Source organism: Phoca vitulina, unplaced genomic scaffold, assembly GCF_004348235.1.
Source record: "Phoca vitulina isolate PV1807 unplaced genomic scaffold, GSC_HSeal_1.0 scaffold16, whole genome shotgun sequence".
NCBI classification, from domain to species: Eukaryota; Metazoa; Chordata; class Mammalia; order Carnivora; family Phocidae; genus Phoca; species Phoca vitulina.
Genome location: NW_022589719.1, coordinates 6,749,843 through 6,771,578, shown reverse-complemented (window position 1 = coordinate 6,771,578; position 21,736 = coordinate 6,749,843). Strand labels below are relative to the sequence as shown.

The following is a 21,736-nucleotide window of genomic DNA, read 5'->3' as shown; positions in this document are numbered from 1 at the left end:
ATCTAAATAGATCTCATTAAATTTTGCTTTTCAACTAATAATTTAGGAAATTTTTGCCTTCTGAGAAACAGCAGAGAAACTGTTTCCCCCTCACATAGAGAGAATTAAGATGGAAATAAATATTCTGAGGAAGTCAATATTGGGCATATGTCTGGAAATTTGACTCCCTTCCGTCTTAGAGAAAGATGCAACACAACATCCACACAGCTTACTGTCTGGTGTACTCAAGCCTCGCACTTGGGGCCAGCTGGGTGTGGAACAAGAGGCTTTATCTAGGGACAATTGTGCTGGGGCACACACTGGTACCATCATATACAACAGTGAGGTTTGGGGCGCCTGGGTGGCTCGGTCAGTTAAGCATCTGCCTTCAGCTCAGGTCATGATTTCTGGATCCTGGGATGGAGCCCGGCATCAGGCTTCCTGCTCAGCAGGGAGTCTGCTTCTCTCCCTCCCTCTGCCCCTCCCCACTGCTCATTCTCTCTTCCTCAAAAAGTATATAAAATCTTAAAAAAAAAAAAAGAACAGTGAGGTTTGATGGATAAGCTTCTTCTCCCGGACCGCAGACTTTGATTATACAAGAAACTGGAGTTGATCCTAAATATGAGTCTTTTTTCTATCAACCTATCTGCTTTCATTTTACTTCCCTGGAAAAGATGCCTTAATGTGGATGTGGTTAGAACACAGTGGCTATAACACTTGTGTTTTCTAGAAAGAAAACCATCAAATGTGGTTGTGGTTGTGGTTTTTCAGATGAACCCAGATGGCATGTTCCACTGAAGGTAACTTATCACCATTACAAATACACAAATCCTTGGTAGCAGGAACCTAGTCTGATCAATGATTCTAGCTAAAGCCAAATCAATCTTCCCGTTGGACTACGTATTGCTGGCACATTTCAATTTGAATAGAAATTCCTGTAGGAAAAGTCACACTTTTCTATCAGAAGCTAGCTATTTTAGGCCATTCCTGAAAGGTTCTCTCTCCTGAGTTACTGAGAAAAGCAGAAAGAATAAGATGTTAACTGATTCCCTGGATAAAATCCACAACTATTCCTAAAACCTGTTATAATACTGTGATTTGGGGGAAAATGGGATGGAAATACCTTATGACCATAGTAGGACTGAGTTGGGCATATCTAACAGACAATAAGTGCGTGCACGCACACACACACACACACACACACACACACACACACACACACACCACCCTGGGCTTCTGTCTACCTGCCTCTGATTGACAGACTAATCAATTCAGCCATATTAGTTAAGCAACTCTTCAGGCAACCTGGATTTTCAATTTTGACCAAGTTGAGAAAAAATGGGCAATTTGGTCACCTCTTGTTGGCGGTTGGCTATAGTGCCCCTAAATGTCCTCCTGCCTCAGCAGGAACTTTATCAGTGCTAAAATTCTTCTCCTAAGGAGATTTTGACAGTTATTGGTGGAGCCAGCCAAAGTGTGAAAAAAAGAAAATGCTTCTGTAGGATAGAAGCATTATTGCCTTCTTAAGAACTAATCAAGCTTCCTCTCCCAACTGTTTCTAGAACAAAGCATTATTAGAATCAGTACGATTCTCCATCTACACGTTTCATGTGCAAATGCCTTGATGATGACGACGAGCTTAGCAGAAGACAAACAGCCAAAACTTTTGAGAGTGGAACAAGAGCTTGCAAGACTAGGAAATTATTGCCTTTGGAGCTAAAGAGTGAGCAATCCCCTCTCCCCATACGCACTCCAACTTCTATTTAAAAAACAAGCAGGATCAACTTGAACATGCAAATTATAGGAAGAAATATCATATCACATAATTTATTGAGTGAAAAAGGTTCCTTTTCATTCCATTCTACAACAGATTGTGCTAAGAGTCATTTTTGAAAGAAAGTGCATCATTCAGAAGTTGTATTTCATCATGCAGTCACTCAACAGCATTTTATTGAAAAGGGCGTGCACAGACTCAGACAACTGCAAACTATTTCAGCTACTACCTAGTACTACCTAGAGCAATTTTCCACACACTGTACCAGGAAAGTGCTTCAGCTCTGAACAACTTGTCAAGGCAGACTGCATGCACATATATATTAGTTATTTGCTTGAAAAGACAACAATTTAGAATATGAAAATATATAAGCAGCATTCATGTAATACAGAATTCCTGAGAATAGGGTGTGCTATATAAATCTTTGAGAAATAATTTGTATTCATATGAAAACCATGGTATAAAACATTTCTCTCAACGAAAGCAGAGTGATTTAAAACTCACATACTGTGAGGGGGCTGAAAATATTTTGCGTCAACAACGATGAAGGCAGAGCTAGGTTCTACTTGCATTGTTGCACAAAAGGAAATTTTCAGATAACTTTTTCATTGTTTCTCTATTTTTCGATTGGTCTGAGAAATTACTAGAGAAGGCAATGTCTAAATCAATGTATTATAATTTTTTATTAAAAATACCATTCTCTTTTCATGCTTTTCTCTCTAAGCAATCAATATGATTTTAAACGCTGATGGTGGTAATATAAAAATAAGAAGAGAAAGAATTCTCAAGGGCATGGCTATCATTATTCTTTGCTCTACTGTAAGATAAATGTCTATGTCTGTATCCCTAATTTGGGAAAGACATAAATGTCAGGTTCACTTACGTTTTCAATAGGCATACAGAGTATTTATTCTCAGGCATGGTATACATTTAACTAACAAAGAAAAGGAAATGCTGCAGATGCTACAAAAATGAAGGAGTTTAAAACTCCTTTGTGTAGTTAGTGGAATTAGTTGCTATGAATATGCAGGTGGCAGAAACAGAACCTCTGAGGAATCTGAATGGAAGAGTGCCACGTGACATGGGCATGGGAGGAAGTTCATAGAGTCTGAGGTCCTACCCCTGGCGAAGTCAGAATCAGAGGGCAAGTAGGGAGGTGAGTGTTTTTGACAAAAGCAAACCAAAGAACGACTATGATCTATCACAGCTTTTCCCTGGAGTAAAAGAAGAAAAAGTCAAAAAACCATTTTAAGTGTTAGGATGATTAAGAGTCGTTTTCTAGTAAGAGAAACTTTATAATTTTCTTACTAGAGACATACTAGCATATATACAAAGTATCTTTATTTCCATTGTCTTTAATCTGGTCTTTTTGCATTCTGGAAATAACTGTGCTTTGTTTAATTGAGCAAAAAACAAACTAGACAAAGATAAGAATCATAGATGCATGTATATATGTGAATGTGTGAGTATATGTGATTTGCCACCCCATTCCCAGGGGAGGAAAAGTGAGATTCGTTTTGACTGTTTTGCCAAGGAAAGGTGTCTTCATTTCTCCCACGCGTTCCCTTACTTTAACTCTCCTCTTTCTTCCCCTCCTGCTCCCTATTACTTAAGCCTCCACCAGACTTCCTTTCCTTGAATGCTTCATCATTCCCACTCCATCCGTCTGTGAACAATAACACAGAGTTGGCACGGAAATAGCAACTACACAACAAAGCAAAATGATGTCTTTCACGATTGATTTGATCTTGGTTTTAGAGTTTGCAAAAATCAACCGAATCAGTCTATCAAAGAAACATCGATGAAAAGAAAATAAAACAAAACGTGGGTTTCTTTTTTTTTTTTTACAAATAATATAAATTTATATCATGCATTGTTTTCATTAGCTCATGAACAAAAGTGCACATTGTTAGAAAAGCTTAAAGTGTTGCAAAGCATTTGGCTTCTGATTTCCTGAATAAACAAGTCACAATGGCATACTATGTAACTGGTCTCAGCGCTGCACGAAATGTAACTTGCATTACATATTGCCAAGGTGCAAAGGTACAAGGAAAACCAACATATGTACAGCATTTTAAGTTATTCTGTTATTCTGCGAGTGTTGTTATAATAAACCAGGGAGGAAAAAATTAAAAATACTATAAAACAGCCCTCCACGGTAAAATACGGATGAGTGGTATTCTAAATGATATGAGAATAAACGCCCATATTTTTTAAATATGTGGCTCTATTGGAATTCAGTGAGTTTTTTTGTTTTTTAAAAAAGGCAGTGCAACTTTGTTCTGCCAGTGAAACAACACGTTTGAATGTAGCCAATGCAATAGCATATATTTCAGTGAATGGTATTCTTTTTAGAATCTTAGTTTTTGGCTTGACTACTAAAGGTGGTGTCCAACAACTCCACTGCATAGTCAATGTAAAGCAGCATAAATTCCGTGTGGCACAGATCCATACTCTCCGCAAGGAACAAGAAAAATTCCCCAAACCTAGAAGCTGAAGGGACATGGAATTCTGGCAGCAAAGGCAATAACTGATTTAAGTCATTCCTCGTAAGTCATTTCCTGTAAGTATCTCAACTCAACCTAACGTTCCAGAGTATGTGATTGAAGACACATGAGACTTTGAGCATGCCTGGCTTATGAACGTTTACATGGAAATCTGTTGCTAGAAACCTCACCATCACCCTTCCCGTTACACTGCAGCTGATGGAGGGTGGAGGTCTCCACACACACAAGTCCCTGAGGCTGGGACTGAGAATTAGGTCCTGGCTTCCTGTACTGTCAAACTAACCATTTTTTTAAAGGTCAGGAGTCATCTATTTCTTCCCTAGAAGCCTGGACATCCCAAATCCCAGAGATGGCTGCATTGCATTTCCAAGTAACATATCATACATATGGTTTGCCAGGTATGCCTTCCTCCTGGATCCCACTTAGAATTTAAAGTTGTTGTCATTCCCACTAATGCTATTGCCCCTCTGGGCAACAGGAATCAGCTAAGGCCATTCATGGTGAACGGGATGACCACTTTTTCTCCGCTGTTGTTGCAAATGTTCTAGTTCTGCCTCGTACATCATCTCTTGGACTAAGTACTTCTCCCGCCGTATTCGGTCATACAGGTTCTTTGGTACATCTGGAATCAGGTATGCGATGAACGACTTGATCCCAAAAACAAGGTGCTGCAAATTTAAGAGGGGAAAGTACACTTTTCAAAGATTCTGGAAGGCCAATTATAAAACAGATCATAAACAATGTTGCATTTGCCTTACAGTCAAGCATCAGAACTCAGGATGTACTATGTAGAATATTAATATTTTCAGAAATGATATTGGGACTACTACACTGTTGCTTTCAATGACATAAGGATTAGGAGACAACAGAAGTTTTTTCCTCTTTTTGGTGCCATATGTTGATGTCACTTTATAAACATTGAATGAATCTTAAGTTCACATCTTTCCATATTATGCAACCCTATTATGACATGCATTGTTATACACAGATGAGAGATCACATCCAGGGAAAACTCATGTGTGATACATTGTAAGCACAAGGTACAAGACACATAGAATATAGTCTGCCTGGGACATTGGCATTGGACTCAACCTCCAGCACATGCATTTTATAGAATTTCTACTCTAGTAAGTTCAAATATTGTAAAATATTTTGTCTGTATTACATAATTCTTTTATGATAAAAATGTATGAATTTTTAAAAATAGACTGATAAAAGTATTGTATATAAAAAAGACAGGATCAAAAACCAAAAGGCAAAAGCCTATGATCTCAAGTTCAGAGGTTGAATGAGACCACCTGTGTCTGAACCATCCCCTGACACTCATTAGCTGTGTAACCTTATGCAAATCACCTATGTTCTCTGTGTCTCATCTCTGAAATGGTGACAATAATAGTATCTGTTAAAGGTTGTTATGATGATTAAATGAGCAAATATATGTGAAGTGCTTAGAGAAGGGCTTGGTGCAGTATAAGCACCATTTAAATATCATCTCCTATTATAATAAATGCATCCTTTCTCTTTTCCCATGGAGGAGAGTAGACCTTTCAATTGCTCAGAAAAGAAAAGAAAATCTGAGACTGATGGAGTTAGGATGATACATGGAAAAAAACCCATTTACCTACAGGACTTTGTGACAATTGTCTATGTGGAAAGGAAGAATTCAAGGCACTTTTAACTGGGTTTACTATGAATGTCCCAGTAAACTGCCCTGCATGGTAGATCACGGTAAAGCAGGTCATATTTCCCATAGAAAAGTAGATCAGGAATTTCTTTCCTGATCAAATATTTGGTATTCACAGAACTATCCAGCAATATGTCTCAAAAGTATAGAAATAAAAATCAAAAACATTTGTTATAATTTAAATTAGTGAAGAATATGCACCGAGTCCTATACAATGGTAATAAATGACCCTATAAACTGATTCTCATAGAAAGACTGATATGCAAAGATGACTCAGTACTTTTAAAAGACTATTTTTTTAAAAAGCTGAAGTTTATCATTTATGAAGGCAAGCTTATAACTAGTTATAGATGACAATTTTCTTAAACCGACAGAATTTATCTTAAACAAAAAACCTACAGCAAGTATCATACTTAAAGAAATAAAATCTGAAGTATTTTTATTAAATTTGGAAACACGACAAAATTGTTCACACCACTGCTATTCAACACCATGCTGAAATTTCCAATGACACAGTAAGGCAAGCAAGAGAAATGAGGCATAAACCTCGCAAGGACAGAGACAAAGCTGTTGTTATTGGCAACTTGAATTATCCTTTGAAAAGACAATCTAACAGATTTAACAAACAGAAGATTGGAACCAATGAAAGACTTAAACAAGGAGTTACACACATTTTAGAAAGACAATTAGAATTCCAGCAAAAATCGATCAAATCATAACAGAGGCTAAGATAGTATTTATAACAGCAATAAAATTATCTACAAAATTTTTGGAAATAAGAAGGAATGAACAAGCAAGAAAATATTTTAAAACTCTATTACAGGATATAAGAACAATTTGGATAAATTCCATGTTTATTAATGAATCAGTACAGATTATGTAAATAAGTCAACATGTGCTTTCTATAAATGTAATTCTAACCATAATCCTTGCATGATATTTGGGGGAATCTGAAAAATGGCTTCTGCAATGTATATGAATGATTAATAACTCTAAATAGCCAAGGCAATTTTTAAAAATTAAGGCAGATTTGGCAGGGGTGGGAAGTGGCTGGCTTTATCAGATACGAAGATATATTCCAAAGCCATGGCATTTAAATAGTGTGATAGTGAACAGGTATAGACAAATGAAGTAATGACAAATGAGGCCAGGCACATGCCTACTTTAGGGACTTGGAATATTACAGAGGTGGATTTACAAATCAGTGGATAGATAACATATTACTAAATAGCCGTACAAAAAATCATGTCACTATATAGAGAATAAGAAAAATAAGCCTTTCCCTCAGACTCTATGAAAAGTCCTGACATCTTCAAGACGTGTGATAGGTAAGACTATAAAATTAATAGTAAAAAATATAGTAGAATATCCTTTCGACCTGGAGATAAGAAAATTTCCCAAAGAAATAGACCAAAAAAGCCAAAACCTTAATAGGAAAACAATGATGGGCTTGATGACATCAAAATTAGACATTATTTGTTAATAGATAAAATTAATAGGTTAGGGACAAGAAAAAGATATCTGGAGTGTTTATACCTGGCAAAGACTGATTTATAACTGGTAAACACATAAGAAAATCTTGAAATTTGGTAACAAATAAACTGGAAACTCAGCCAAAAATAGATCAAAGTTATAAATTCACAAAAAAGGAAACCAAAATGGCTTTCTAGTAATAAAAGTGATAGTCAATGTCATGAGTAAACAGATTAAAACAAAAAAAATTAAAACAAAATATTACTTTACTCTTATCCAACTGCAAAATATTAGAAATTCAGACAATATGAAAATCTGGTGAAAATCTAAGGGAATTTTGGAGAGGGACCTGTCAGTATTATGTGAAATCGGGTATGCCTATAAATAATTCCACACCTGAGTATAATACTCCTGAAAAACCCTTAAATATGTTCAGAAGGTGACATGTCCAAGATTTCTGATAAGAGATTATAGAGGTAGAGAGAATTATTGTAGGCCTAAGTAGCCACCCATGGGGACTATGGTATTTAAATTCAAAGAACTATCATACTAAGTAGACAGAAGAAATTATTTAAATGTGGGTAGACTTCATGGCTAGATCTCTCTCTATATCTAAAAAAAGTAAAATGGGTAAGAGATAAAAATGAGTTATTACATCATAATACCATTGAAGTAATTTTGAAAAGAGAACATTTAAAACAATAATGAATCATGGAACACTACATCAAAAACTAATGATGTAATGTATGGTGATTAACATAACATAATAAATGAAGGGGGGGAGAATCGGAGGGAGAGATGAACCATGAGAGACTATGGACTCTGAGAAATAAACAGGGTTTTAGAGGGGAGGGGGGAGGAGGGATTGGTTAGCCCGGTGATGGGTATTAAGGAGGGCACGTACTGCCATGGAGCACTGGGTGTTATACGAAAACAATGGATCGTGGATCACCACATCAAAAACTAATGATGAATTGTATGGTGACTAACATAACATAATAAAATTTAAAAAACATAACATAATAATAAAAAAATACTATATATATATGTATATTCAAATAAACATGTGGAAAAACTTCTGAAGAAAAGAGAATGGGTGCTTTTGGGAGTAGGTGGGTAATGGAATTAGTAATGAGGAATGAAGAAGAAAAGATAAAGAGGGAATCATATGTATCTATAATGACAGGTTGCTGGGAATCAAGACATTTGACTAAGGCTGTTTTGAGTCCCAAAAGAAGATGAAGAAGAAAAAAGTATACATTAAAAACACAACAAAAAAAGACTTTTCAGAATCACTGGATTGGAAATACGCCTTAACCTCTTATGCTACCTGTAATAAAGTGAAAAGTCACACTTCATCAGGAGACATTTGTATAGGCAAATAGAGTCATTAGGTAATAGAATTTCATCCTGGATTAAACCTTAGAGGTAAGCATTTCATTTTACGGATGAAGGACATTTCACTACAAAATTTGAGATATGTTTTGGAGATCGGTGGAGAGGTATATCTGCCTTTAAAAAGACTTTTCCCAAAAGTCTTCTGTATGGCTACTTTTTTTCTCTCCCTAAAAAACAGATGCATTCAAAGTTTTTCCACAGAACTTGGTGGTACCTTAGAGAATACTCAATATATCCCAGCACTAAATTCTTCACTGTATTAAGCTTCTTATATACTAAGGAAGCCAATAAATCTGCAGCTGCTTCAAAATTTCTTCACAGGACTACAGTCTAATATTAATGACTCTGATAATCAAAATCTATGCACATTTTATGAAAGTGTTCTCAGGCATCATTTATTCAATTATGCACTGTCCCTTACACAAATACACATGTGGTCAACTGTAATTAAGTTGATTAGCAAATAAGTTTCTCCACCCTTAAATAAGTATAGATTCTCTCATCAAATGATGAAAACCATCCTTTCTTTCAATATGGTTACTGAGAGGCTCAAAGTTAAGTTTCAGTTCAACTGTTAATAGCTTCTTTTATCCTAGTTTTCTGTTATAAATACCCACTGACCTACCTTCTTACATCATTCAGCTCTTGCTTTTTTGTATGTCGTGTAACAGTTTCACCGTATCCAAACCTTTTACTGTGATAAGCAAAAGTCCCTTTTTGGAAGTCAATGAGGACCTACTGTATCGAAGAGTCAACTAATGTATCAGCCGGAAAAGCATTTACCAATAGTGACTTTATCAGCCTGTTACTAACCTCGAACACGATAATGAAGGCCAGTCGAGCAGCAAGGATATGCCAGTATTGTAAGGTGAACTCATAGGGTTTGGAACTCCAAGGGGGACCTCTGTAGTCTCGGTACCTAAAATCCACAAAACAAAGAATTTGAGGAATAGAGACCAAAGTTCAAAGGCCCCAAATGTTTTTAATTTGCCAAAACCCCAAAATGACAGTTGAAATGGGCTCATCAGCGTGTAGAGAGAGGAGATGGGAGATGAAAGCAAGAAGAAAAGATAATTATAATTTATAAGTAAGTACCTGCAATAACCAGATTTTCCCATACCAAGCTCGCTCAGGTCAAAGAAGGATAGGCTATTGTTGACATATCCCTTTAAACAACTGGGAGAAAAGAAAAAGCATCATGTGATTCAGAGAGTCATAAATTTCTAGTCCAATTCCTTCATTACACATGACAGGATGCAGTAAGTGCTATTATTCCTTCCATTTTAATTATAAATTCCTAGTTACTCAGCTCTCTGATTCTATCTCCTGACTTCCATTAATCTGTAATTTTACCTCAATGAGACAGAATCTTGTCCACCGTTTCTCCCACACTTCATTTGGCTTACTTTTATTAAGTGTTTACTATGCACTTGGCATTGTGTTCATTACTCCCCATGTGTTAAAACTCTATAAATATATGTTTTATAAATATGCATGCATATCACCCTATCTGGCTAATTGTAATTAAGCAGCCAATTGATCAACATGTGTCTGTGATTTATTAACTTGTTCAATATATGTTTATTGAGGACCTATAATTTGTTAGAAAACTTCTAGATGATTGGTATTTGACAATGAACAAAACAGGTTAAAATCCCTGTCCTAGTGGTGAGTATTAAATTGTGGTCAGAGTTAACTTTTACCATAACCTTAGAACATTTATATTATCATCTCCATCATAGAGATTAAAGAACTAAGTTTTACAGAGGCTAAATAACTTCCTCCTAAGCCTGTAATTCTCAAAATTTTTGATCTCAGCTAACCTTTACATTTTTAAAAATTACTGAGAATCTCAAGGAGCTTTTTACAGAGGGGTATATGTATTGGTATTTAACACATTAGAAATTAAAACAGAAATTTAGAAAATATTTATCTATTAATTCATTTAAAATAACTTATCAAACACATTACAAGTAACATATTTTTAAAGAAAAATAGTTTGTATGTTCCAAAAGATGAAGTGAGAAGAATGACATTGTTTTACATGTTTGCAAATCCTTTGATGTCTGCCTTAATAGAAGACAGCTAGAGTCTCGTATCTGTTTCTGCATTAAATCTGGTTGCAGTATGTTGTTTTGGTTGAAGAGTAAGTAGAGAATCTGATAATTGCACAGATAAGTACTTGAAACAAAGGATATTTTAATAGCATTTCAAGTAATTATTGATATTTTTCATGGACATTACACCAAAGTTTTACCTGTGGTCATTTCTTAAAGTTTAATTACAGTGTGGAGTCTTAAAGTATCAATAAACTTTTTATGTGGATTTTACATTAAAATCCACAGGTCTATCTTGTACTTTGAATTCATGTTTTATCCATGCATGATTTTGTGACATTAAATATAGGTCACTTGGGAAATATTTGTTTCCTGAATTATGCAGATCTTCCAAATGTTGTTATATTTTTACTATAGACTATGAAAATCATAATTGCTAATATCACCACTGATTTTTTATCAGGAAAAAATCTGTAAGTACTGAGAACCTTTCAAGCTCAGTGGTAGATAAAATAATCCAAAATTCTGATTTTCACTTCAAAACTTGAACTTTATTAATGGAAACAAATATTGTCAATTATTTCCCCTAAAGTGACAAGCCAGTTTTGTCCATTTCTAGAAGACTGCCTCCTAAATACCCAAGTCTGAATAATCATAGTTTATCTGACAATCATTATTTCATGTTAAAAAATGTCATGTAGTTTGCAAATCCAACAGTCATGCAAGTGTTTTTTTCTGAGACGACCATCACCGTACTTTAGCATGTAGCGGAAGAGCTTTATCACACTTTGCATTTTGTCAAATAAAATATTGAAAAGACATTTATTCAAGGGTGGAGATTTGATAAAATTAATAGTTTTAATTGCTTCATCAAGGGCATTCTGAATTTTATCACTGGAACTTTTTTTTTTTTAAAGATTTTATTTATTTGACAGAGAGACAGACAGCGAGAGAGGGAACACAAGCAGGGGGAGTGGGAGAGGGAGAAGCAGGCTCCCCGTGGAGCAGGGAGCCCGATGCGGGGCTCGATCCCAGGACCCTGGGATCATGACCTGAGCCGAAGGCAGACGCTTAACGACTGAGCCACCCAGGCGCCCCTCACTGGAACTTTTTAAATGGTGGTTCTACAATGGTGAGTAACACAATCATTGCTAGTACTTTTTGGTACCTCTGCCTTCAGTTATGCGAAGCCACTGGAACATTTTGCCCACTATCACTTTTGTGCCATCTGTACAAATGTCAATATGGCAAAATAAGCAAATCCTATCTTAGTATTATTATGAAAATAATCTGAAGGACACCTGCAGGTCCCATGTTGAGAATCACTGCCCAGGATAAACAGCTCTTAAAACCTGGATTCGAATGTACATCGATGTCATTCTAACCCCTGAATTCTAAAGTACAGGACCACGCTGGCTGCGCGCCCTTCCTCGTCCGTCTCAGACCCCATGACTTATCATCCCAGCTGCTCTCCTGCCAATACCTTCTTCTTCACTGCCATTTTGTCCTTTTGCTACTTTGGTCTGAAAATTTATGATCTGAATGAAGCTACTCCAGTTTAGCTGCTATAGATACCCGGAAAAAATTAAATAACAGAATGGCCCTAGGAATGTGTGGTTTCAACCTCATCTAAGCCCTCCACATCTCTTCTTGAAGTTATTCTACATCTGGTCACTGAATATGGAGAAAGCGTCAGGTGTAATCCTCACCAAAGGCAGGACTTGAAACGTAAACAGAGCAGATAACCAACCAATTTCATTTTCACCTGCCACTAGGTGGCAGCAAAGACAGTAGCAAATAATGCTACCAAGGAGAGGGCTGCCAAATCTGCTTACTTATAATAAACCCTTAAAATCTGCTTCTAGACTATTTTGGATTTAAAAAAAGGGACTTTTCTTGGCTTTTCACTATTAATACTAAAACCAGTTTATTTACATAGTCTTTTATAGTTTATAAAATGTTACTTTAGATACTGTTTCTTTCTTTTTTTTTTTCTTTTTTATTTGTCAGAGAGAGAGAAAGCGAGAGAGAGAGCACAAGCAGGGAGAGCGGCAGGCAGAGGGAGAAGCAGGCTCCCCACTGAGCAGGGAGTGCGATGCGGGACTCGATCCCAGGACCCCGAGATCATGACCTGAACCGAAGGCAGACACTTAACCGACTGAGCCACCCAGGCATCCCTAGACACTGTCTCTTATTATAGATCAGACTGATGTGCCTTTTAGTAAAAGGCAGAGTTACAATTTGAACCTAGGGTGTTTGATTTTAAGTTAAAGTCCTTTGACAAGACTCCAAAATATATTTCTGCCTTTATTACTTCTCTTTGAAAAACTGAGATATTTATGTTCAGAAAGGCATTTCAATGTTCTGAGAAAAACATCAGTTCGTCAGTAGAGCTAAGGGTTGATTTCATTTTAAGCCACAGCTCAGGCTCTTGGGGCACATGCCCTGCATCTAAATAAGATGCATGCCCAAAGCTGCTCCTGAGGCAGGAAGGGAAGTGGCTTCTCCCATCACTACTTCCACAGGGCGGCTCATCTCCAGCTGAAACTCCAATTCCTGTTCCCCAAGTCCAGTGCTCTCGCATTCTTTCTTAATACTTGCTTTCAAGAGGGAAAGATGTGAAAAACCCATTTCCCCTAAAAGAGTGCTTGCAAACTGGGTGACTTTGTCCCCAAGGTGACATTTTGCAATGTCTGAAGACAATTTTAGATTGTCACAACGTGGCAATAAGGAGGTTGCTATTTGTATCTACTGGGTAGAGGCCAAGGATGCTGCTGAATATCCTACAATGCATAGAATAGCCCCCATCTTCCCCCCAGAATAGAATTAGTTGGTCTAAAATGTCCATAGCACAGAGGTTGAGAAATGCTGTTCTAAAGTGTGGACTTAAATTTTAACAACAACAACAACAACAAAGACAAAGATTCAGGGCAGCATTTTCTGTACCTTAAAATCCCTAGTTATAAATTCCTTTTGAAAAAAGGGGCACCTGGGTGGCTCAGTTGGTTAAGCATCTGCCTTGGGCTCAGGTCATGATCTCAGGGTCCTGGGATCGAGTCCTGCACTGGGCTCCCTGCTCTGTGGGGAGTCTGCTTCTCCCTCTGCCTCCTGACTTGTGCTCTCCCTGATAAATAAAATAAAATCTTGAAGGAAGGAAGGAAGGAAGGAAGGAAGGAAGGAAAGGAAAGAAAGAAAGAAAGAAAGAAAGACTCTCTCATCATAGCTGACATTTCCTTCATATTCTGTATGTCCCTGCAAACTAGCTTTATTCCCTGAAGCAAGTGGGCCTCAGTTTTCCCAACTATATAGTCAGAAGATTGCATTGGATGATTTCTAACATCTCTTCCAGTTCTGAATTTGACTTCTAAATACATTATAATGTTTTTAACATTTGGATACCAGTGATGCATTTACAAGTAAAAACATAGACTCTAAAATTATTTGCATAAAAAGCACTGTCACCCTTTTTATCCTGCTTGATTTCCTCCAATAAGCACATTGTAAGTACAATGATCAAAAACACTGCCCTTAATGGTCACAGAACAGAACTTTGCAATGAGTTCCCATTTCAATCACAAACATAAAACATATCAGAAAAATGTATGAATTTCAACCTTACTTTTCACCATATTCAAAACGACTTGCACAGGGGCCGTATTTGTATTCATAGACAAAACGTGGGATGTAATCAGATGTAATAGCAATTACAAATGCATTGGTGATCACAGCCAGTATACCGATCCCTTCAAGAATGCCATACCAGATTCCTAGTAGGAGAAAGAGTAGAGATAGGGAATGAAATGCAAAAAAATTAAAACCCTCTCATGACTCTTCTTTGGAAAGAATATTTTACTTCTGTTGGGGCTACAGCTCTGTCCATTATTTACTTTCTTAGTACAATATCTCACTACAGATCGGACATCTACTGAATACTTTTCCACAGTAGACCCCATCTAGAGAGATTTGAAAATTAAAATATCATCAGGAATTGTTTCAAGTACCTTTTTAAAGTAAAAATATAAAAATGTAAAAGTTTGGTGTCAAGACCTGGAAATCACTAGTTGACTTTTCCAATCTGGTATCCAGATGTACAAAAAAGGTTTTGAAATTGTATACGGTATCCACATACTGTTGGTTGCAGTCAAAACTGATGTTTCAAATAGGATTAAACTTAGCTTTAAATACATTGATATGAAAAAAAAGAAAAGTCCTGGAAAGAAATACTCAAAAGTGCTAAAGCTGATTGGATAGCATGGCAACTTTCTCCCTCCCAACCCCTTTCTTTGTTTTTCAAAATCTTTATAATATTTCATTTTATTGAGTGGTAATGAAAAAAATAAAAATAAAAAAGACATACTTAGAATTTCTTTTATAGGGCTAGTTTATTAAAACAGTATGCCAAAAATAAGTAGTCAGATGAATGGAGATTCTGGAAATATACCTAAGTTTATATAGAATTTCATATAATAGAGATAATTCAAACAAGTTAAGAAAGATGGAAAATTTAATAAATGGTTTTGGGAAAATTGGCTACCTTTTAGAAAAAAAAACAAGCTGGATCTCAATTTCAATCCCTTTATTAATAACAAATTCCAGTTAGATCAACAATTTAAATAAAATCATAAAATGTCAACAGATAACCAAATAACACACATATATCTAAAATATAAAACAACAACTAAAACATGGTAAAAAAATCGAGAGTTCTAAAGGATCTTTCTAAGAATGCCATAAACAAAAACAACTATAAGAGAGATATATCAATGTGATTATATACACATTTTAAAAGCTTATTCATGATGGCGTAAAAGATTAAAAACCAGCATTTGAAAATGTTTGCAACATATATATCAAAGATTAATATCTTGAACATACAGATAAAGATTACCAAATCAGATATAATAGCCTAAGGTCATAAAGTTAGTAAAGAAGAAATACAAATATATTTAATCTCATAATTATAAAAATGCAAGGAAACATAAGATATCATTTTTTCCCTCCTCAGATTTTTGAGGACAGAACAACAATTAAAAAAAAAAAGAACCCTTATTACACTTCTAGGAGTATAAATTGGCACAATATTTCTGGAGAACATAATGAGAAATTATCAGAATTTTAAATGTAAAACAAAATTAAATGTACATGCTCTTTGACAAAGGAGTTCCACTCTAAGAGTTTATCTTGAGGAAATAATCAAAGTATGTATGAAGATGTATGTTCACCTAGGTGTTGTTTATAATAGAAAAAACTGAAGCAATCTAAGCATCTCTAGTTAAGGGAATGATTTTTTAGAAATGTCATATAACATGCCATAGAAATTTGTGCAGTAACTATAAAGAATGAGGCAGAACTATACTTATTAACATGGAAAAATGTATACGAGATCGTTTTTAGTGATAAACAAGTTCATGACATAGCCTGTTTAGGATAAACATACTCTCAACTAGGTTAGTGTTCATTTCATGATTTTGTTAATCAAAACTGCTCAGTTTTGTTATAGTTGGAAGGAAGCCCCAACGATAGAAACCCACGTGGTGCTAAGATCAGGCTCTTCTTGGCCTCAGCAATGCAGAAACCATTAGTTCCTGAATCTTACCTATGTCAGTTGCTCGAGCAGGCAGAGGCCTCCGCCACTGGGTGACAAATTTGTATGCATCCAGCCTGATCTCAATGATATTGTTTAACAAAGCCAAAAGAGGGGCCAGAGGAAAAGCTGCCACAAAGATGGTGGTAAAACCGAACTGCAAAACTGTAAAGGGAGAGCGTTGCAAAATTAGTAATACAAACAATATCATTTCTTGAGTGCTTTCTTTGGGCCTTATGAGGTGCTTCACATAAATCGCCTTTAATCCTTTCAATATCCCTTACAAGGTAAATATGCTCATCATATTTTGCTGTTGAGATAACTATAGTTCATATGTGTTAAGTAAGCTTGCTAAAGGGTGGATAGCAAAAAAATGTTAAAACCTGCATTGAAACTCTGATCTCAATGGATTGAAAGTCTCTGTGCTTTCCATCACTATACCATGCCGCATGAAGGAAGAGTGAAGAGAAGTCAAAGAGGAGGCCTTGAAGAAAAATGCTGAGCTCTAAGGGACCCAAGACACCTAATCTTGTCCTTTCTTTTTTTTTTTTTTTTTTTTTAAGATTTTATTTATTTATTTGACAGAGAGAGACACAGTGAGAGAGGGGAACACAAGCAGGGGGAGAGGGAGAGGGAGAAGCAGGCTTCCCGCCGAGCAGGGAGCCCGATGCAGGGCTCGATCCCAGGACCCTGGGATCAGGACCTGAGCCGAAGGCAGACGCTTAACGACTGAGCCACCCAGGCGCCCCTTGTCCTTTCTTTTTATAGATGAGAAGACTAAAGGCCAGAGAAAAAGCAAATGTGAAGACAACACACAAAGATTTTAACAGTTGGAGTGAGAATCTTCCTTTTCTTAATATAAATAAGTGGGCTTCTCAAAGAAGCTAAACTCACACCAGGTCTGTGCAAAGGTTTATTGCAAGAAATAATCATTGCTTTATTTGGGCAGGATGGTATATTTTTGATATAGGAATGGGTTCTGATTTATTTTGTTCCTTTAAAATATCTGCACTAAAACTAGGTGTTCTGCTATGAGAAAACCCTTCATTTTGGTCAAATGTTATGGCTGACAAAGGACAGAATTTGTGAGCCTTCCAAGGACATTGTTTTAATATCTTCTCTAGCTATGTTAAGATAAAGATACAGAGGTATTTTAGAATGTTTGGGGTTGGAAAAGAGAGAGATGGTTTTCTGTCTTGAACCAAGGCCTGTGTGAAGAAAAAAAAAAATATCAAGAAGGCCAAACAGCTGTGTAGAAGTTTCTCTCCTTACCCATTTCTAAATATTCATCCATCAGTCCATGAATATTCATGGGCTGCAGGTTCCAATCATTTTCCCACTGAGGTATGGACGCATCTTGTATGCCCCGCTTGATTTTATGTCGTGACCACCAGTTCTGGATCAACCTACATCACAGAGCAGACAACGGGCTTTTGAGCTCTTATAAGCATATGGTGAACAATTTACAGGGCATTAAGGAAAGAGAAATACCACTACCCTGGGAGTACACTAAGCATTTCTGGGAATTGGAGATATTTGCATGGTCTCAACTTCCAAGTTTAGGAGGTGGGAATAGGCCTCAGCCTTCCTAGACCATGTACACATCTATATATGTATCTGGGAATTAATCCCCACCCCCACACTTAGGTGCTTCCTGATCCTTATTAGACAAACACCCATTTGTATGATTCCTTCCCTCTACTCCCTCAACCTCTCTACATACTTAAACCTCTATGTTGCCTGTTGTGACTGGATCTGAGCCCTTAATTGCTCATAACCCAAAATTTTCTGGGTTGTGCTTTCTGAACATGAGTAAAATCATGTTCCATACCAAATAACTGAGCCCTAGATAAGGTTTCAAGAGATAGAGGTTCTAGTCCCCACCCTACAATGCACTGGCTGTGTTACTTTTAGTAAGTCTATTTACCTCTGTGAGTTTATGAACATGAAGGGTTTGAGTATTAACAATTACATTCTGCTACTATAGTGAACAATAATTTACGGCAATGGATCTGTGCCTGAGTCCACTGAAAAGACTTGGAAAGGAATTAACAACACTATTTCCCTAGCTTAGGGGCAGTCTTGAAATTATGTGACTCAGAAATATCCCATAGTGGGGACTTCTGGGCAGTTAATTATTTCAAGATTTAGATGAACATTACCTCTAGAATGAAGTGAATCCCACAGTGTATCCCGACTCTCAATATTAATTAATCATGGACCTGGAACTCAGTGGGTGTTGGAAGAACAACCATAGACCAAAACATCAGGTAGGTAGTTCTTCAGTGTATGTCCCATGGAGGTTGCCTCTGGGATCTCATAAAGATGCAAAAGGGGCCGGGTGTTGAGATTGAGGCAGGCCTGCTTGGTTTAATTTTATTTACTTCAGTCTGCTTAAGATTTTACTTTAAGAAAGAGAACTGAGTTATACAAGTTTCAAAATTATTGCTTTAGTGACTGGTCCACTCCTGCTGGATTCGGAAAAACACCAACAGCATGTCCCTTACCATGGTACATTTGGGATTTGATATACATAATTCAGGCTTACCACTTAGGCAAGGTCATGGTGAAAATGTGCTATCCGAAGGTATGCTATGTATAGAAGCATACAGACAATGACAACAATAAGAATCATTCTTAATAGTATAATGACGACGATACCATCTTGATGGTGCTTATGAAGCTATCTCATTCACAGCACGTCAGATCCTGTGGCAGGCACTTGCTACCTAATCTCCTCAGCTACTTTCAAATGATGTTCCCAAGCCCTGTGTCTCAAACAGATGATCCAGGGATAGGAAGGTATACAAATAATGGACTGGGCTCCCCAACCCTTCATCCCTATGCCCTCTTCATTTACTAGAGATTTATTTTTTTTCTGTTTTGAATATTGAGGATCTGTATAAAAATCTCTTCACAAAAGGTTCTGTCATTTATTGATGAGGTTTAAAGACCACTGCACATCTCTTGTAATCTCCTCCCTTATTTTATAAATAAAAAAATAATCTCACAGATAGGTGAAGTAAATTATAAGCATCTTCAGCAAGGGGCAGAGAAGGAATATGAACCAGGTCTCAGTTATTTCATAGTCTATGCTCTAAGACTGCCTGTAACTTAACACAATAGTTTATGGCAGATTTCAGGATGGATATCACTTCTCCAGCCCTAAGGTCTCTGCTCTGGAACATCCTGACACCATTTGTCCGCCAACAAGGAGAAAGAATCACGGCATAATCAGATGACTAAGCCTAAACTATTTATATCATCAATTAACTAGTTCTTCTTCTAGAGTCAAGAAATTCCTCAAAATAGTCATGCTTTTAACCTTGGTTAGGCCTCAAAGCTTCCATCACACATCGTTTTACATAAACCATATTTCAGTGTATTTGGAAGAGTAATCTATGTTATTAGATGAAGAAGTAGGCATTCAACACCCTTCACGTCAGCATTCCACAGACCTTTAAACCCCATCTAAAGGGACAAAACAGAATGCTATTTTATGTGAAACCAATCCTGTTCTAATGACATTTTTTTCATGTAATAAAGAGTACAAGACCTCCTTATCCAGAATTTTATCTTTGTTTTATTCTTTTTTAAGAGGGGGAGCATAAATGGAGGCTGTCTTTGCTAAACAATGACAACCTTGGTCTTTTGGTGGCTGGAAGAACCCAGAAAGTTATTCTTATCCTCAAGAACCTGTACTGAAAATAGTGCTTTAAGAATAGCAACAAGCATCTTAATGTGTTGAACAGAGTACCGGGTGCTTGACATCCACTATTTCCTTTAATCCTCACAAGTGTTTTCTCGAGGTGCATATAGCCATTGATCCCCTCTTAGAGATGTGAAGACTGAGGCTGAGAAAGGTTAACTAACATACATACGGTCACAGTTAGTGAGCAGCAGAGCAGGAACAGAACCCACTCCTGTCTGTCTAATAGGCCCCAATTCTTAAGAACTATTCCCACTACCTCTATCTTTCTTTTTGTAACTATACATAAGGCAAGTTTAAAAATAAAGTGCTCACGGGTATCCCAGTTCCATGAAGTTGTTCCATATTTGCTTCAGAAACATGATAACACCCATCTGGAGGCAGAGGTCTATCAAACAGCCACTGGGATGACACTGAAACAGAGCAACAATAATAATCTGGCTCTTCTCAGTTGGTTACACAACCCCACCTTCAAACCATACAGCAAATTCCAAAGCCAGGCCACACAATCTCAGTGCATAAAGAAAATAAAAACAAGGAAGAAATAGCATGTATAAAGACACCTAATAGGGAAGTTTTCAGTAATCAAAGTGGAATAGTGATCAAAATTATAACAGCAATAAAAACAAATTTTTTTATGATTTAAATTCAATTAGCCAACATATAGTACATCCTTAGTTTCAGATGTAGTGTTCAATAATTCATCAGTTGCGTATTACACCCAGTGCTCATCACATCACATGCCCTCCTTAATGCAGTTACCCCATCCCCTCACCCCCCTCCCCTCTAGCAACCCTCAGTTTGTTTCCTATAGTTAAGTGTCGCTCATGGTTTGTCTCCCTCCCTATCACTTCCCATTCAGTTTTCCCTCTGTTCCCCTTTGATCCTCTGCACTGTTTCTTATATTCCACATATAACAAATCTATCTTTTAATGAGCACTTACTATCTGCCAAGCTCTGTATTAGGCATGATCCCATTTAATGAGTGCTCTGGAATACTCTATTAACAATCAGAAGATAGAAAAATGCTTAAGTGTTTATAATATGTTCTTCTAAAATAACTTTTTGATGCAGAATAATTTTAAACGTGTAGAAAATTTGCAAAGAAAGTACAGAGAATGCCCATACACGCTTCAGCCAATTCCCTCCATGGCCCCTTATATTATCAAGGTAGATTTGTCAAGGCTGAGAAACCAGCATTATCTGATGTTTTTGCATGTTTAGACTGGGTTTATGTGTTTTGAGAACGGAGGGAAATCACAGACATAAATTTCACCACATCCCCTCAGAAGTTACATGATAGCCACAGACATCACTAGTGACATTAATCTTCATCAGTTGGTTGGTACAGTGTTTGCCAGGTATTTCTACTATAAAGTTACTCATTTTTTCCTTTCCCTATTCTTTTCTGAAGTGAATTAAATCTAGCCCATTCTCAAGATAGGAGGCAGGTGTTAAGGTCTATATCCTGGAGAGGGAATATCTACATATACTAGAATGTATTTTTAAGTGATAAAAACATGCCACAGAATGCCTTGTCAGTATGATCTCAATTTTGCCTTCCTTGCGCT

At 36.7% G+C, this 21,736-nt stretch overlaps 1 protein-coding gene across 1 annotated transcript in view; it reads right to left on the bottom strand.

Annotated features, from left to right (window-relative positions):
- Positions 1 to 456: 456 nt before the first annotated feature.
- ANO3 (anoctamin 3) overlaps positions 457 to 21,736 on the bottom strand; it is a 272,078-nt gene continuing 250,798 nt past the window's right edge. The window contains exons 21-27 of the mRNA XM_032413849.1: positions 20,481 to 20,578; positions 17,729 to 17,862; positions 16,469 to 16,621; positions 14,492 to 14,639; positions 9,911 to 9,991; positions 9,629 to 9,734; positions 457 to 4,928 (exon numbers count right to left, since the gene is read on the bottom strand). Of these exons, the coding sequence (XP_032269740.1) occupies positions 4,746 to 4,928; positions 9,629 to 9,734; positions 9,911 to 9,991; positions 14,492 to 14,639; positions 16,469 to 16,621; positions 17,729 to 17,862; positions 20,481 to 20,578 (903 nt within the window). The 3' untranslated portion in view covers positions 457 to 4,745. The remainder of the gene's footprint in view (positions 4,929 to 9,628; positions 9,735 to 9,910; positions 9,992 to 14,491; positions 14,640 to 16,468; positions 16,622 to 17,728; positions 17,863 to 20,480; positions 20,579 to 21,736) is intronic.